An 18,390-nucleotide genomic window follows, 5' to 3' on the forward strand; every position below is an offset into this window, starting at 1 on the left:
CCTTCCAGGCTACCTTCTCCTTATGCTCTTACTGATGTTTTCAAAGGATAAAGGAGATAATCCCAGTTATACCTGGAAAGAGATTGTTTTTAAAACCATTTAAATAAATTAAAAAAAAGATTTATTTGAGAGAGAGAGAGAAGGAGGGAATATGTACGAGCACACATGTGCACGCCTGAGTGTGTAGGGGCAGGGGTGGAGAGGGAGAGAATCCTCAGACTGACTCCCTGTGGAGCATGGAGCCCGATATGAGGCTCTGTCTTGAGATCTGTGGGATCACAACCTGGGCTGAAACGAAGAGTCGGTCACTTAGGGATTGAGCCACCCAGGTGCCCCAATTTAAAACCATTTTAAAGCAAACATTTTACTCCTAATTATTCCTGAGACTAGGCAGTGTTTATCAGGGAGCCAACCATCTCTCTTGTAAATATAATTTGTGATACAAGATTATATATTGGCTTTACCCTAGTTTATGTACAAGAACTCAAGGGATACTTTTCTGTTGGGAGGGGGTCATTTTGTGGGAATGGCTGGATCTCAGAAATTACCATCGTTACCCAGGGAAACCACGGTTCCTGGTTAGATCGCATGAGGGTTAGAATTCCTTATTCAGACATAGGACATTGAAATGAGTAGATTGGACCCTGGGAACTGGTTACTCACCCTCATCGCCACAGAACATTTGTTGCAACTTCTCTCAACCTCTGTTTCTGCTTTTTAAATGGTAAGAGGTCAAGCTGGATATTCTCTCACTTTTCTCCTTCCAGATTTAAAAATCTGTATCTGAAGTTTTTTACGGTATTCTGAACTGTTGAGATGGATTAAAAACAACGGAAGAAAGAGGTTCAAATAAATAGCCCGAATGAGGCTAAGTTTTGCTGATCTCTTTCCTCTCAGATATCCTTGTCTGCTCCATGACCAGTTCTGGTGGCTTCAGAGAAATCTGTGCCCTCATGGTCACCTCTGGAAATGTCACGGCCTTTGTAAGTTGGCCTGCATCTCTGTGAGATATTTGGCCTACTGGTTTTCATAACGGATCCCTTAATGTTGATACCCAGTGCAGGTCCTTGCTCTGGGGGGTGATTTTTCTTATCTGATGTTACAGCAGTTACTGAGTTACTGGTTAGTTGCAAGTTGTGAGTAAAACTAAAATGTTATACTTCTGGTTTTGTCAGCATACCAACCAGAAGGATTTGGTCTGTGACAGGAAATTTACTTGCAAATTAATCATGATTTTCAAATGTGTACTTTCGGTAGCGTCCAAACAAGAATTTTTTCCCCTGGCATATTCAGCATTCTTGAGTGTCCCACTGATCTAAATGGAATTCTGTGATCTAGAAGCTACTGAACACATGTTGTAAAGACTGCAAAGACAGATTTTTCAGGTCAGAATGAATTTTAAGAACTATGTACCTTTAATATCTCAAAGGGAAAAAAACTAGTAAAATTTGATGTACATTATCAGAGTTTTGATTTTGCACAATAATAAAAATAAAATCTGCTTGGATAAGTTATTTTCAATTTTTGCTGCTAATTCTTCAAAATTTAAACTCAGTTTAGAATGGAAAAATAGAGGTGTAAAAATAAATTATGTGTTAATGAAATTTGAGCTACAGAGGTACTCTAATAAATGTTTCGGCATTCAGAAATCTCTGCATTTTGATTTTTTTTCATTTTTAAAAAGTTACAATATCAGTATAATCAATGTCTCATCACAAATTGTACCACACCTTAGTAGACTATCACTAATGATATGTAGCCTACTAATAGAATTTTGACAGAAATGTATGGATGTTTGAATTTCCTCTCTGTCTTGTCATAATTCTGTTCAGGAGTAAGAGCAGATTTGTAGATACGGACTCCTTCTTTTATCTCTTTAGCCCTTTCATTAATGAATAAGAATGTGGTGGGGTGCCTGGGTGGCTCAGTGGGTTAAAGCCTCTGCCTTCGGCTCAGGTCATGATCCCAGGGTCCTGGGTTTGAGCCCCACATCAGGCTCTCTGCTCAGCAGGGAGCCTGCTTCCTCCTCTCTCTCCCTGCCTCTCTGCCTACTTGTGATCTCTTTCAAATAAATAAATAAATAAATAAATAAATAAATAAATAAATAAATAAATAAATAAATAAGTAAGTAAGTAAGTAAGTAAGTAAGTAAGTAAGTAAGTAATTTTTAAAAAATGAATAAGAATGTGGAAGAAAGCAATTACCTAAAAGGAGAGTAGGAGATACCTATCTGTCTACCCACCAAAAAAGTGATTATACTTTTTATATATGCAGGAATTACAGAGAATATAGGCTTAGCTAATATGGGGATGAATTTCCTTGACCTCAGATCAGTAACACAGGGGGCATTTCATGTAGGATATTGGTCACCAGGGATTTCAAATAAAGTTCATTATACAGCCATGTGTCTGGGATAAGTGGTGATAATATTGTGTTTTGAATAAAACCCTGTGTTTCTTTATTTAAAAAAGTATATTAATAGGCATGTAGTTGGTTTAAATGGACATTGATGGCCAAACCTTCTGCCTTCATTTACAGGTTGTTTATTGAATCTATTATTTTTTGTGTGAGTCAGTTTATTCCCAATCCCATGTCTCTCTTTTTTTTTTCTTTCTCATTTATTAACTAGAGGACGATTTGAAGGTCAGAAAAGTACATTGATAAAAATCCTATTTACAGACCATTTTATGGTTGTTTTCTTCTGCTACGCGTTAGCCTTGGCCTTGCTTCCAAGGTCATGCTCTGATATAGCCATCAGGAAGCACACAAGGTAAACTCTGGGCACAGAGACCAGAACGGGTCTGTTATATTGACCCAACAATGTGATTCTGGTAATTTTAGCAAGCTTTATGTAATTAAAAAAATTTTTTTAAACCATTATTACTAATTTCACTTCAGTCTTATAATTTCAGGTTAGACATCCTGAAAATAGTTTTTTTGGTGTCTGTGTATCATTTCTTAGGGAAATGATAACACAGAAAATTGAGTTCTCTGACTAGGATTGCTGAGTTGAAAAATAATTGTAAACTTAAAATCTGGAAACTGCATGGGGATATTTGAAATCATAGGATGCTTATATAGAGGGTACAAAAGTTAAATTTATATGCACTGAACCTTCCGTATGTCAAAATGACACAATTCCTAATGGTTTTTAAAAAGGTGTTTGGAATTTTTGCATTGAAAAAAAGTAGAGCTGTAGTTGGGTTTCTTAAACTAAACTAACATAGAAATATCTGGTACTTCTGTAACGTTCATGAAATATTCCTATATTTCTGCAACATAAGGATGTAGGCTTGCCAAGGAATCTGACCATCAGCTAAGTAGCTGTTTCTGAGAGATAAAGCTTTGGAGTTTCAGCTTAGTATGAAAGGAATAAGCTCCTATCCCAAGGCCCTGGGTGGGTTCTGTGTGGTTTCTTTTTATTGAATTGTAATTGGCTTGGGGAGGAGTGATGGGGGAGAGAGGACAGTTCCTTTCCCTATCCTGAAAGAGATTTACTGCATAACTAGGGTACTGCTACCAGGGAGCAGAAAATTAATATGCATTTCTCAGCCTGGGTGGCTTTTTGACACCTGATGATATGGCAGTACATTTAGATGATAAGGAAAATCCCTGATCACAGCAGGAACATCTGTTTTTTTCTGGCAAGAGGGAAAGCAAAGCTGAATGGCTGTTTGGGACAGCCTCATGAGTGAAGGATTAAAATTGTAATTAAAAAATAAAGGAGAGTAATTCCTTATGGTCTTTTTCTTATAAAAATTGTTAGATAAAGTAGTAGTGGCTTTACTATAATAGATTATTTTTTGTCATTAGCAAATTGAATAATCATTTGGATTTTGCATATTGGTACTACTGACAGATTTTTGTAAGTCTAATGAAAAAGATTTCTGTTTTTACCTTGGAAGTTTACCAGTATACAGAATGGAGGCATTAATTTGATCATAGAATGAAATAGATTTAAAGTCACATTCTCCAGTTGTGTTTTGGTTTTTTTTTAAATAAATGCAGCTCTGACTTGTTACAAAAATATTAATGGCAAAGATTTTTGTTGGTTTTTTTTTCCCCCCTTTAGGTTAGAAAGTATAGGTTTTTCAAATACATTTAACTTAAAAATGTTCACTTTTTTTGTAGCTGATGATAGTCTGATCCATTAAAAATGTAGATAATCTGCATAGACATATTAAAGACTAACTTTTTTTGGTCATTGTTGTTGTTTATACATCTACAGACATTCCTTTCTTTCAAAAACAAATGAAGGAAATGCCTTCATACTTCGTCTTTAAAATTTTTTTAACTTTTATTTTTTATTTAAAAATGGGAACATAGGAATGCAAACTCACAAATGAACTAAGAGAAAATTATTTTCAAAAATAAATTAACATATATAATTTGGAAGAAAAAAGCAGTATGTTTATCAATATGTCCTGTCAGGCACTCCTGCTCAAAGTTCACATAGGTAATAAGTTTAGGTTCATTGCTAATCAGAATCAATGAGTTCGGGAATGTTTTGAGAAATGCTCATCAGATCTTTTGGAGTTCAAATATTTCAGTGTCAGTGCAATGCTTATAATGAGTTTTTTTATTTTTAAAGAATTATTTTTTGTGTTTATTATTATGATCTCTCATAGCTTCTTCTTCTGTTAAGTACATTAAATATTTGCTGGATACCTACTTTCCGAAGGCTCAGTGCTGGACATCATGTATAGGGGTAGGAAGATGGTTCTTTCTCCAAAGCTTACAATGTAGTTGGGTTTGCTAGAGGATATGGCATTTATTTATTTAAAAAACTTTTTTTTCATTTAAATTAAGTTGATTAACATATGATATATTATTGGTTTCAGAGGTGGAAGTCAGTGATTCATCAGTCTTATATAATTCCCAGTGCTCATTACATCACATGTCCTGCTTAATGTCTGTCACCCAGTTACCCCTCCCCCCCACCTCTCTCCCTCCAGTTTGTTTCCTATGATTAAGAGTCTCTTATGCTTTATCTTCCTCTCTGATTTCATCTTGTTTTATTTTTTCCTCTCTTCCCCCTACGATCATTTGTTATGTTTCTTAAATTCCACCTGTAAGTGAGATCACAAGATAATTTTCTTTTCCTGATTGACTTATCTTGCTTGTCATAATACCCTCCAGTTCCATCCATGTCATTGCAAATGGTGAGATTTCCTTTTTTGATGGCTTAGTAATATTCCATTATTACACACACATCCCCCCCCCACACACACACCCACACACACCCACATCATCTTTATCCATTTATCTCTTGGTGGACATCTGGGCTCTTTCCATAGTTTGGCTGTTGTGGACATCGCTGTGTAAATATTGGGGTGCAAGTGCCTCTTCAGATCACCAAATTTAAGACCACTAGGTTTCTGAAATCATTTACACCAAAATAAATATTTTTAAGCTGAAAATAGTATGTACTTTATACATTTCAATTGGAAATCATGAATATCCAAGCATGTATTGTAAAGGAGAAATCATATTGCCTGTTATGGTGTTTGCTGATACACTCATAAATACAGAATCACAACTTTATAGGACTCCAGTCTTTGTGTGAACTTTGGATCAAGCTCAGGATTGCGAAGAAGAACGTGAGTGCAATGTGAGTGGTGCCCACATGTTGCTGTCCACAAACTCAAGTATATATTGCATAGTGATTCCCAATACATTCTAAAAATTCTTCGCTTTCTTGACAGAGACTAAGATACTTCAGCTGGGCTTCTCATACCTTATAAATTAATGCATGAATTCATTATTGACATTACCATAACAATATTGAATTAGGAAAGCTTTTTTGATATGAGGGGTTAATTTTATTTTTGTTATCTATTAACTACTCAAAGTTGATTCTGTAACTATAAAATTGAATTTTTCGGGTGGAGTTCAAGAGGACAGATTTTTTTTTTTTTAATCTATAGCTCTTATCTCCTTTAATCTGATTACTTTGTGATGGCCTGAAACATGAATTACATGTCATAATTGATGAAAATGGAGAAATGTCACACTGCTTTTTGGATGCAATTGGAAGTAATCACATTATCCACAGACATTGTATATTGTAGGTGTGACATTAAATTGAAATAGGCATAAAACAGAGTTACACACCTTGTATAAATCTAAAAGTACGATCATTATATTTCAGTGAAAATGCATTTCACTGATGCTTATCATGATGCCTTTTGAAAGCATTCACTTATTAATTTTTAGAACAACTTATAGAAGTGTTCTTTGAAAATTCTGGGCATCTGAACCATGTGAAAATAGGAAATACAATGCGTATTGAAGAAAAAGCCTCCATGTTGGTATAGGCCACCGAGCTAAGTGCTTGAGTTTAGAGGTGAATGGTGATCTTCTCCCTCGGTTTTGCTGGAATAGTGGAAATAGCAGTTTTAAAAATTAACTAAATTATAAGTCAGAACTATAATTAGAAGTAAAATTAGAAGATAGTGGTAACAAAAAGCATGACATGCTGATGTCTGTTGAAAGTCCGAGAATCTTTCTTAGAGAAAATAGTGATTGCATTGGGTGTCGAAAAATGGGAATGATCTTACAAGAAGAAATGGTATTGGAGTCTAGGCTCCAGAAGAGCTTAAGTGAAGGTGAAGAGGCGTGTGGCACGTTGAGCATGATTGTGCGCAGGTTCCTCCGGGCTAGCTGCGGTGTCTGCCCCACAGGTGATGTGCTCCAGCGTACCTCTTTTTTTTTTTTTTTTTTTTTTTTTTAAGATTTTACTTATATATTTGACAGAGAGACAAGACAGTGAGAGACGGAACACAAGCAGAAGGAGTGGGCGAGGGAAAGCAGGCTTCCTGCCTAGCAGGGAGCTCGATGCGGGGCTCGATCCCAGAACCCTGGGATCATGACCCAAGTCGAAGGCAGATGGTTCACGATGGAGCCTCCAGGCGCCACTCCAGTGCACATTTTAGTACAGTCATCAGTGGGAGGTGGCAGAGAACATTGCTGGAGAGGTTAAGGTGGGGATCAGCCTCGGGTTCGAAGGCTGCTGTACTGGCTTCAGATGAGAGATTGGGTCGAAAGAGGTACAGAGCATGATGGTTGTTTTTCAGGAGGGCACCGGAATTGATAGAGTAAGCGAGTTTCATTTTGAATCTGTCGATTTGGAGGTATTTTGGGGGATGGCCGATTAGAAATTTAGATCCTGAATTCAGTGCCTAGAAGTTGTCGGGAGGGAGGAGTTGGCTGAGGAGACAGGAGTGAGCAGGCGATAGATAAGTTATTAAGGGCCATTGCAGGTAAGAAAAAGAATGGTGGAGATTCAAAAGGAATCAAAAGAATGTACCAGTCACAGCCTGGATTTGTAGACACCAAGGAAAGTGAGCATTTTGTGTCTTCTGGTTTTTTCATTTTCAAGATCCGCTTTTCCCTTTGTAAGTTGTATTTCGTCCCTGTCTGAACACCCAGCTCACTGTCCACTCTTCACTAAAAGCTCCAGCATCCGTTGGTTATCTTTGCCTGAATGAGTTATTTCATTAGGAGCTGAAGATGGTGATTTTTCTAAATCTCTTCATTATTCTGTTGGCTCTACGTGGCGTTCTTCTGAAAAGAGGAGCTTCCCCTCATCGACTGGCACTGTTGGTTTCCCAGAAATACAGTTCCTAGTGAAAAGGCAGAGTAGATTTTTAATGCCTTGTGTTCAGTTATTCATTTTTCAAAGTAGAGCTGATGCAGTAATCACCTCTAATGGTGGAAAATGAATAGAGAGGCCAGGTCGTCAGCCACTGGGAGTAGCCCCAAGATCGTGGTATAAAAACTACCTGTGTGTCTCCGTGCTCCCAGTCCCTCCTCCCTTCATGGACATTGAAGATTCTGCCCTTAATACATTTATCTACCCTTTATGACTAATTTGAATTTCTTGGCAGTAAGTCAGCTCATTTTGCTTTGTTCTCAAGTTACCACGCAGCAGTTCTAAGGCAGAGCTCCTAGTATTTTGAGATACAGTGGGCTTTGGTTTCTTCTGTTGCTTTATTCTTTTCCTTTGTCTGTGTCCTTTGCTTATGTTCCCATTTCCATGTTCCTGCAACCAAGCTCAGTCCCTAATTCCTGGGTGTGGAGCAGCATCGTAATCTTAGTGGTTTCCTTGTGCTGGAGGTTATATGCTCTGTTAACAGCTTTCTGAGCTGCGGTAATTGGACTTGTGTAGAGGTTTCCTAGTAAAAATATTTGCTGCTGATGTTTAATTCTGTCGAGGTTTTAGTTTATTATCTAGGTATACTAAGAAGAAAACTTTTAAAGTTTCATACTGAAGTTTACACTGATAAATATTTACAGATCTAAAAATATTTTCTGTGCACCACAATAGTGGCATAGGTTCAGGACTGTCGATCCATTTTGAACTTTTTTCTCTCTGATGGAATTCGTGAAGGAGCAGAAAACAGAATCTTGGTCTATTGCTACAGTCTATGCAATGCAAACTTATTACATGATACTTTTTTGTTTCTCTGTATTTGCTGCTCAGATGGATTAAGAATTGAAGAATAAGAAGCAGTCATGTGTATAATGTATACAGCTGGATTATCCTTAACAAAGTCATTAAGGAGAATGTTTTGGTCCTTCACTTAAGTGGGGAACTGATGTCAGTGGGTTGAAGTGAGGGTAACATTTCAAATTTGTCCTTGTAGAAAATATTTAGATTTACGTGTTGAGCTAGAATGTTTGACTTCTGTGCCTTATCCTAGCCTTCTCATTTCTCTTCAGGACATTGAAATTAGGTTTTGCAACCCAAAAGCCAAAACAGATTGTTGTACATTATTATTTCAAAGATACATCCAGTAACATTTGATGGCTTTGGGATGTATTTTTTTTTTAAAGATTTTATTTATTTATTTGACAGAGATCACAAGTAGGCAGAGAGGCAGGCAGAGAGAGGGGAAGAGAAACAGGCTCCCTACTGAGCAGAGAGCCCAATGCGGGGCTCAATCCCAGGACCCCGGGATCATGACCGGAGCTGAAAGCAGAGGCTTTAACCCAATGAGCCACCCAGGCTCCCCGGGATGTATTTCTTTTTAAAAGGTTTTATTTATTTCTTTGAGAGGGATTGGAGAATGAGTAGAAGGAGAAGTAGATAGACGGAGTAGTAGACTCCCTTTAGAGCAGGGAGCCCAACACGGGGCTTGATCTCAGGACCCTGAGATCATGACATGAGCCAAAGGCAATCTTGCTTAAGCAACTGAGCCACCCAGGCGCCCGCTTTGGAACATACTAAATAAATATTTATCAATTAACTAGGTTTTTATTTAAAGACTTCACTTGCTATAAGCATGTTGGGGCAAGCAATTATGCATCTATTATGTACCATGTATTGGGATAGATTAATTTTTTTCTTTATTTGATATTTGAATTAATGCTTCACCTAACCCATGAAGTAGCTAACAGAACAGGATCTTAAAGGATCTTAAGTCTCTTGCCGAAAATCACACAACTACAAAGTTGTAAATAAAGAGCAAGTTCCTTAATCTTTCTTATTTTAAACATTTTTGGTGAATTGTAGAAAATATCACAATATTATTATAAGGCCAGAAAGAAGAGGAAAAGAGAACATCCCATGATTGAGAGAGAACAACAGTCTTGTAGAGAAATACTTTTCGTTTTCTGGTGCATGTAACTGGCCTGCGGAGATTGATTTGGGAGGGAGTGCAGGGAAAATGGTTTCGTCTCCTGTACGCATACGTGTGTGTCTGCCTTCCTGCTCTCGTCATTATATCCCCTTCCCCTCGACGGATGACTGCATTCACGAGGCCTAATCTGGGTGAAATGTCCTCAGTCAGCTCTTTTGTATAGATTTGGGGAAAACATTTTAAGTCTGCAAAATCATTTTTGTGCTACTTTTGAAAGACCCAAGTGCATCGTTCATTTGCAAGGTCTGTTTTTTTACAAGACACCTTTTTGTTTCTTTTTGAATAGAAAGATGAAAACTATAGAAGCCTTCCACGGGATGCTAGTAACTGGTCTCACCAGTTTCAAAGAGACAATGCTCGCTCATCTCTGAGTGCCAGTCACCCAATGGTGGACAGGTGGCTGGAGAAGCAAGAACAGGTAACATAAATTAATCCTTCTACACGTGTCATTGGTGTAACTTCTAGCTCATACCCTGAAACATGTTTCTCTCCATCACTGTGATGATTAAAGGTCAATTATTCTAACAGACTTCAGGTAAGTACCAGGCTTTCTGTCAGTTTGTCTAATATGAGTACAGACAGTTTCTGCGGCGGTCCCAGATCAAAGGTTTCTCATAAGTGGTTATGAATATTTGCTGTGGATTCTGGAGCATCCTGCCTTAAGAGCTTGTTACATTGCCGAGGCACAGACATTTGGAAGTGAACAGTACAGTTTATGAGTGGACTTTCAAGACCACTTATAGGTTCTCTATTGATGGGGAACAAGTCAGAGGACCTGAAGAGGCAAATTTTAATATTCTATCTTACCTGACTTCACTCTGCAGGAGAAATCCATGCGATAGTGTTATTTCAGAATTTACCTGATTTTGTCGGGTTTGGGGACTTCCCCTTTCATAAATGTCGAGGAACTGTGAGAGGTTTGTTAAGTTTTTAGAGGTGCTTAGTTTACTCCACAGGGTTGGCCATTCATGAAACCAGGATCGTTTACCACTCAGTGTAAGTAACTGGTTTGTGTCCTGGGAAAAACAACTGTTTGCAAACTTGTTACATCACTGGTAGAGAAGCCTTCGCTGCATGAAGACTAAGGATTTATTCGGTAAGTTTTGATATATAAAAAACAAATTCTTCCAGTGGTGTTGTTTAAAGTCTGAATTGTTTATTGTTAGTCACAGTGTTTTCTTTGTAGTGGAAATTCTAGGATTTTCTTTGTAGTTTTAAACAGTTTTTGTATTAAAAACACACTTCTCTCCTTACTTTGTCACTTATTTTCTTAAAAAGCTCATTTAAAATGGAAGGCTAACTAGTGTACTCAAGAGAGTGTTTTTGTTTTCTGTTCCGGTAATTTCTAAAATTATCAACAATTCTATTGCCTGGATATTGGAATAGTTGTTTTTCAATTTAGATTCATGATGTCAGTGAAAAGAAATCCTAAATGTTTTACTTAATTCATCTTAGTTTCTATTTTATAGCATAAACCTCCTAAAACAATTTTGTGTGTCGGGGGTGTTAGAATATGAAACAATAAAAAAGGACAGTTTGCTTTTGATACCATGAATGGTATCACAAACATACTGATTTTTATCATATCATAAATGTTAGAATACATTAGAAGCATTGTGTGATGGAAATAATTTTAAATAATAAAAAAAACCATGGAGTCCTACCTAGGAAAAACATTTTCTCAAAATAATACAGATTTTAAACTCTTTGGTGGTATTATTACCATTTCGAAGTGAATACTTTGAAGAGTTAGTTTAGCATAGGCCTGTAGTCAGACTGACTGCTCCTACAGTAACTCTGTCCAGTGATGGGATGCCTGCCAAGGGGTTAGTAGAGTCATGCATGGTACCTAGGAAAACTGTGTATCTTAGTATATTTGTTAGAAAAAAAAAATTGGCTGCCGTATATTTGTTAGAAAAAAAAAAAATTGGCTGCCACGAACAGAAATTCTAGATTGTAGAAGAAGAAGGTACTCCTTACCCATTTAACAAGATACCTGGAGAGAGGGACGATTGGCGGCAGTGGCCGCAGCCCAGCCGACCTCACTGAGGATCCAGACCCTCCCTTTGCTGGGAGCCCAGCACAGGGCCTCCGTGGCTGTGTGCCCCCAAGTTGTCAGAGCCTTGGGCATCACGGCTTGGCACAGAAGAAGAGGAATCGTGCCTTTATCTTCTACAGGGCTCGTCTTGAAAGCAGATAAATGTTTCTCACAAGCCCCACCCCCCCCAACAGGTGCCCTTCATACCGTGTTGTGTGACTTGCCTGCTGCTTTGTCAAAGGGAGTTGTTGGTTTAGACTGGTTGAGCTTGATCTCCTGGAGCTAGGGGTGTGGGTGTGGTGGTTTGTCTTCCCTGGAACACAGCTGCGCATCCCTGAACACAGTCAGGCTTCTGTTAAAGCAAGGGGAGGGAAGTACGATTAGCTAACTCTGCTAAATATGATTATTGTTATTACAAGATTAGGAGGAAAAATTGGCAGTCCAGAGTTTCCAAAGTAAGATATATTTAATTGTATTCTAAAAATACACTTTCTTTTTCCTAACTTTTGTGGCTGTAGATGAGCTTTTTTTTTTAACCTTGTAAAATCGTTCCCTTATTTTATTTTTTTTTCCAATTTATTTATTTTCAGAAAAACATTATTCATTATTTTTTCACCACACCCAGTGCTCCATGCAAGCTGTGCCCTCTATAATACCCACCACCTGGTACCCCAACCTCCCACCCCCCCGCCACTTCAAACCCCTCAGACTGTTTTTTAGAGTCCATAGTCTCTCATGGTTCACCTCCCCTTCCAATTTACCCAAATTCCCTACTCCTCTCTAACGCCCCTTGTCCTCAATGCTATTTGTTATGCTCCACAAATAAGTGAAACCATATGATAATTGACTCTCTCTGCTTGACTTATTTCACTCAGCATAATCTCTTCCAGTCCCGTCCATGTTGCTACAAAAGTTGGGTATTCATCCTTTCTAATGGAGGCATAATACTCCATAGTGTATATGGACCACATCTTCCTTATCCATTCATCCGTTGAAGGGCAAGTTGGTTCTTTCCATACTTTGGCGACTGTGGCCATTGCTGCTATAAACATTGGGGTACAGATGGCCCTTCTTTTCACGACATCTGTGTCTTTGGGGTAAATACCCAGGAGTGCAATTGCAGGGTCATAGGGAAGCTCTATTTTTAATTTCTTGAGGAATCTCCACACTGTTCTTCAAAGAGGCTGCACCAACTTGCATTCCCACGAACAGTGGAAGAGGGTTCCCCTTTCTCCACATCCTCTCCAACACATGTTGTTTCCTGTTTTGTTAATTTTGGCCATTCTAACTGGTGTAAGGTGATATCTCAATGTGGTTTTAATTTGAATCTCCCTGAGGGCTAATGATGATGAGCATTTTTTCATGTGTCTGATAGCCATTTGTATGTCTTGATTGGAGAAGTGTCTGTTCATATCTTCTGCCCATTTTTTGATGTGTTTGTCTGTTTCGTGTGTGTTGAGTTTGAGGAGTTCATTATAGATCCTGGATATCAACCTTTTGTCTGTACTGTCATTTGCAAATTGTAGATGAGCTTTTAAGGAGGTAGTATAGTTTTTCTTTGTAGTTTTGGTATAAAATAGTTTTTTTTACACAAAAGGAATTGCATTGAGAAGCCACATTCTTTTTTTTTTTTTCCTTTCCAAAAGACTCAGCCTTGATTTGCTTCTGCTGAAGTTATTTGAAGCATTTATTCCATGATAAGCAGGTTTTTAAAAAATAAGTACTTCCTTGGTCTATGTAGTCTAATGTAAATGGCATTAGTTAATTGATTCCTGTGCCTGAAAACATCTTCCTTGGTTTAAGTCTAAAAAATGATGATCCATTCACTAAATTTGATGATTTCACATCAGCAGGATAATTAACCAAACTGAAATCTACTTAACTCAACAATAACAGCAAAAACAACACAAAATCCGTATTAAAACTTTGCCTAAAAGTAGGCACAATTGTTTGGACAGAAGAGGAGAAAAGGTTATGTTGGGGATCCTGTAAATCTGGTCCAGATACTCTCATTTAATTGTGCATTTATTCTTTTAACTGTTTCCCATGAGTCATCTGACTATAAGGGCCTAATGGCTCTCCTGTGGCTTTTTTTTCCTTCTTAGTTTTTGCCATTAAAAATGTAACAACAGACGAGCATCACATAGATACAAATAATGTTTTATATGGTAAAAAAACAAAAAATCACCCCCTTGCCTTTACAGTTTGGGATCACTAGGGCAGAACTGTGTGCTGTGAGTTACGCCATCTGGACTGAAGAGGTCAACAGAGTTCTAGATTTTATATGCCTTCGGTGGCTTTGTTTTTGCTCTATTTCCTGCAAGATAGCTCATCTCATTATCTCTGCCTCTTGAAGGCAGTTATGACCACATCAGTCTTGCAGGTGGGAATAAACAGCAGGAATGAAAAGGACAAGAGAGTGTGTTAGAGCAAGCACTGAGCTTGTAGGCATCTCTGGAAGCTGAAGGTGGCTTGCGCTTCTTTGGCGGGTTGGTCCCCTATAAAGGGATAGTGACTCTTTCCCTCTCAGAATATTCACAAGGTACACACTCATATCATCAAAGGTAGGGGATGTATTTCATTAGAACTTTGTACCAGGAAGCACTTGGGTTCAAGCTCAACATGATTTTCGAAATACAAGTCCTGTCATTCAGTGACTGATTCTTGCTCAGAATAGCCTGTAGCTGAATCCTACATCAGGGTCCTCTCCGAAGATAGAGGACTGTGTATCTTTCAAAGAGCATCCTTTTCTTGTGACTTCCTTTTTCTGAGCTCTCAGAGGAGGCACAAAGAATTCAGTACTAAATGGTTTGTTGTATTGCCTTGAAAAAGTTTTCATGCTTCTGAAATTCTGACTCTGAGACCCAGGAAACAACAACAAAAAAAATCAGCAAAAGGCTTGGTTTTGATGTGTGGCAATGCTTTAAGAAATCTGAATTCCTTTTAACCATCACCATTTCCCTGACTCTGTGTAGACTATAATTTAATATTGGTAGATAATAGATCATAAGCTGACTTTGTTCTTATGTCCCTACAGTTTATTGCAACTAATAAATTCCACAAAAGGGGAGGCAGGAACTTTACAATATGTTATTGGAGGAATTTAAGGCCTGAAAGTAGAGGGACCTTCAGGGAAATTTAAGCTAATTGGGAGCCTGCCATTTTCACTACCTTGACTTGGTGAACAGACCTGAAGCCAATTAACAGAAATAGCCAGGAGGTGCAAGGCACATTCCAGCCCCCACTTAAGCTCTTATAGGGGAATGACTGCCCTGACCTTTAGAGAAAAATCCATGTTTTAGGGTTTTTTTTTCCATCAGGCAAAAACTTTGTCTAATTGGCAGATTATACTGGGAGAGGCACACTGTGAGGAAAACTACCTTAAATGCTTGGTGATGGCACAGTTCAAGTGTGACAGTGGATGTGCGCTGTCCTCACCTTTGTCCCCTGGCCTTCTTGTCCCCAGCGTTTGGTGTTGTCTCACAGTTGTGAGTTTAAGGAACAAGGACAGTGCCTTTTCTTCTTACTTTATGAACTTTTTATTTTTTTTAAGATTTTATTTATTTATTTCACAGGCAGAGAGGGAGAGCACAAGCAGGCAGAGTGGCAGGCAGAGGGAGGGAGAGAAGCAGGCTCTCTGCTGAGCAAGGAGCCTGATGGGGGACTCAATCCCAGGACCCTGGGATCATGACCTGAGCCAAAGGCAGATCCTTAATGACTGAGCCACCCAGGCGTCCCTATTTTATGAACTTTTGTCACTGTCTGCAGTCATGATGTTTCTGCTTCAGATTTTTTCATGTGGTGCGGAACGTTCCTGATTTTCGCTATTTATTCCTTCTGAGATAAAGATGGCTAATATAGCGATAATATCTGTTTTTACATTAGCCCGAGTCAGGTCCTAAATATTAGAAGTGGAAAATATCTGAATGTTAAATAGAAGGTATATTTCTTTGTGTTTTAAAATTTTAATTAATTAATTAATTATTAAATTAGCTCACACTCAGTGTGGGTCTTGAACTCACAGCCCTGAGATCAAGAGTCTGTATGCTCTATGGACTGAGCTAGCCGGGTGCTTCTCAGTGGAAATCATATTGAAACAAAACGATGCTTGAGAATAAATTTCTTTCATTTGTCCTCTTCTTAAAAAAGACTTATACAACTGGCTTATTCTGATAATTTTTAAACTTGTGAAAATATTTATGCTTTATAACTATTCACCTGATACACAATGAATACATTTCACATGTCATGGAAAAGGTTAAGATTCTGTGACAGGATTTCATTTTTGCTTTCGTTACAATTTGATTAAGTCCAAATCTTTGAAGGTCTGGGGCAACAATAAATTTTTAAAAATTAGAGACTATTTTGGATGTGTTAAACATACTGTAGTAAAAACATATTTTTAAGCTTATCCAGATTTTATATGGAAATGGTTTAAAAAAGAGTAAGTAAGCCAGGTGATAAGAAACTGTGGTATTATTGGGTGTTGCCTGTTTTACCTTGTAGTGATAGGCTGATGGGGGTCCAGGATGATCAGGTCCTGTTTCCGTACCGCTCATTGAGTTTGGTTTTTTCCTCTGACCTGCCTGCCTCTGGGAGATCCTTTTGCTTTCCCAAGTATGTAAGAGCCTTTTCTAAGTGGAAAAACAAAGCAAAACCCTCCTCATTTCACTGATACCTAGAATCATCCTGATGACGTAAGTAGTCAGTTTCCGAATAGGAAATGATCATACTTTTTAAATTACAAAGTTAGGAGATAGCTTCCTTAGCAATCTGATTACAACAGCTGCAGACCAGTCAGTGAACTGACCATGGGGTCATCTTGTTAAGACATGGAAGGGTTATAGAAATTCTGATGTGGGCAGAGGCCAGGCCTCATGGCATCTGCCTCGTTAATGGGACATAAGGTTAGGTTCTGGGGCTGCCAAATGGTACCTGGGATGCGTGTGTTTGTTTATACTTTAATTCCTTAGCCGGTGAGCACTGGGAAACCAAATGACTGCTAGGGTTGTCTGGATAAAAATAATCAAAACCTTCTGCCTCCAAATCCTAAAATTTTACTGTTTTCTGTTAAAAGGAAGAGGATTTATTCATATTAGTTCTGAATTGGTAAACTTTTGCTGAACTTGGGTGGAAGCAAACATTATTGTGTTTTACCTCAGCAAGAGCCCGTATGGAAACTAAGAACATCAAGATTGTTTTAAAATTAAATTTAGTTTTCATTATAAAATGCTAGAGATTTTCTTTAAGCAGAAACCTTTTATAATCCCAATAACATTAAAAATAAAACCAAAACAACCTTTGAAAAGAATTTTCATGTCACCTGGATATATTAATGCCAGTATATTTTGTTGTGCTCTAATAAGATGACTATTGTAATACACATCTTAAAATTATTTGTGTTTTCAAATACCACGCATGCATCCTGTATGTCTGTGCCATATTCTTTTCCACCAGTGCTGCATGTTTTCTACTTTTATTATCGGAGAACTGTGGACAGGAAGCATCAGGCAGAAGAAGGGGGCTAGAGCATAGGGACCCTGCTAGAGCTTCGTCTGAGGACACGGTAATTTCCTGAGGACCCTTGCCAGTCACTACAGGGCCGCTTGGGAGGCTCTTCCGTCAGGGCAACAAGAAGCATTTTACCCTTCCTTCTATTTAGTGGCAAAAAGACACCATGAGCCTGCAGAGTGTGTGTGGGATTGGAAACCTGTCCTTCCCATGAGTGGGTCCTTTTGTCTGATCCATAACTCACCAGTTGTGTGGCCTTATCTAGGTATAAACTCTGCAGACGTCATTTGCACTGTGTACAAAATGGGGACAATAATACCCATTTGGCAGATAGTGACATGCGTGAGGATTACGTGATCTAGAAGATGTGAAATGCAGATCCAGGTTCTGGTGTCTTAGAGACACTTGTCCGTGATGGCTGATTTCTTTGCTCTCTTTATTTTAGGTGAGGATAGACTTACTGGAGACGCCTCCGCAGCTCCCTCTAGGATGGAGGACCTCATTTTATTTTCTTACATGTTCTCTTCTCCTTGCATATTGGAGGTGCTATTTGGTATGCGGGGCTGGTTCATTTTTTCTTCCCTGGTGTACTTCTAATGCCCTCATCATCCTTTCCGAATTGGATTCTTGCTTCTGTGGCATCTTATCAGAATTAGAATAAACTTTAATCTTTTTAAATCATCTCTGGTTCTTTTCTGAAGAACATAATCTGACACAAAAAGGACATTAGTGTTAATCTCTGTGTCTGTGTCCATTTTTTATGTTCGCTTTTGTTTTTGGCAAGCCTGCGTGGCTTAAATGCGATTAAATCTTAAGAATAGCATTTAAGAATGCCAAGTGTCTTCTGAGGGCTTCCGCTCGGCCACTGGCTAAGCATCTGGGTCCCTCTGTGATGGGAGCGGAGTCAAGGAGCCACCATTCGACTCACTGGCTTTTGGAGTGGGTTGTGCAGTTTAGGGGGTCCTTGTCAATTCTCCTGGTCCTTTATGACTGGCCCTGTTTATTGCTTGTTTGGCCTATGGAGCTAAAAGCCCACAAGCAGCAGGGAAGTGAGACAGAAATTCGACCCAGTGAAAAAATCTTCCGTGGTATGTGGATTAACCTTCACGGGGAATCTGTTAGTAGCTGATGATTTTCTTGCCTGTGAATACAGCTGCAAGAGCGAGACGTTTAGAGCATGCACTGTGGATAAAGATG

General features: G+C 38.5%; 1 protein-coding gene across 15 annotated transcripts in view; it reads left to right on the top strand.

The window, feature by feature from the left end:
- Window positions 1-18,390, top strand: part of PARD3 (par-3 family cell polarity regulator) — a 659,680-nt gene that overhangs the window by 315,675 nt on the left and 325,615 nt on the right. For all 15 annotated transcript variants that reach the window (XM_044228092.1, XM_044228102.1, XM_044228097.1 and 12 more), the window contains exon 5: window positions 9,931-10,062. In XM_044228092.1, coding sequence (XP_044084027.1) covers window positions 9,931-10,062 — 132 coding nt within the window. The remainder of the gene's footprint in view (window positions 1-9,930; window positions 10,063-18,390) is intronic.

This window comes from Neovison vison, chromosome 12, assembly GCF_020171115.1.
Source record: "Neovison vison isolate M4711 chromosome 12, ASM_NN_V1, whole genome shotgun sequence".
Lineage (NCBI taxonomy): Eukaryota > Metazoa > Chordata > Mammalia > Carnivora > Mustelidae > Neogale > Neogale vison.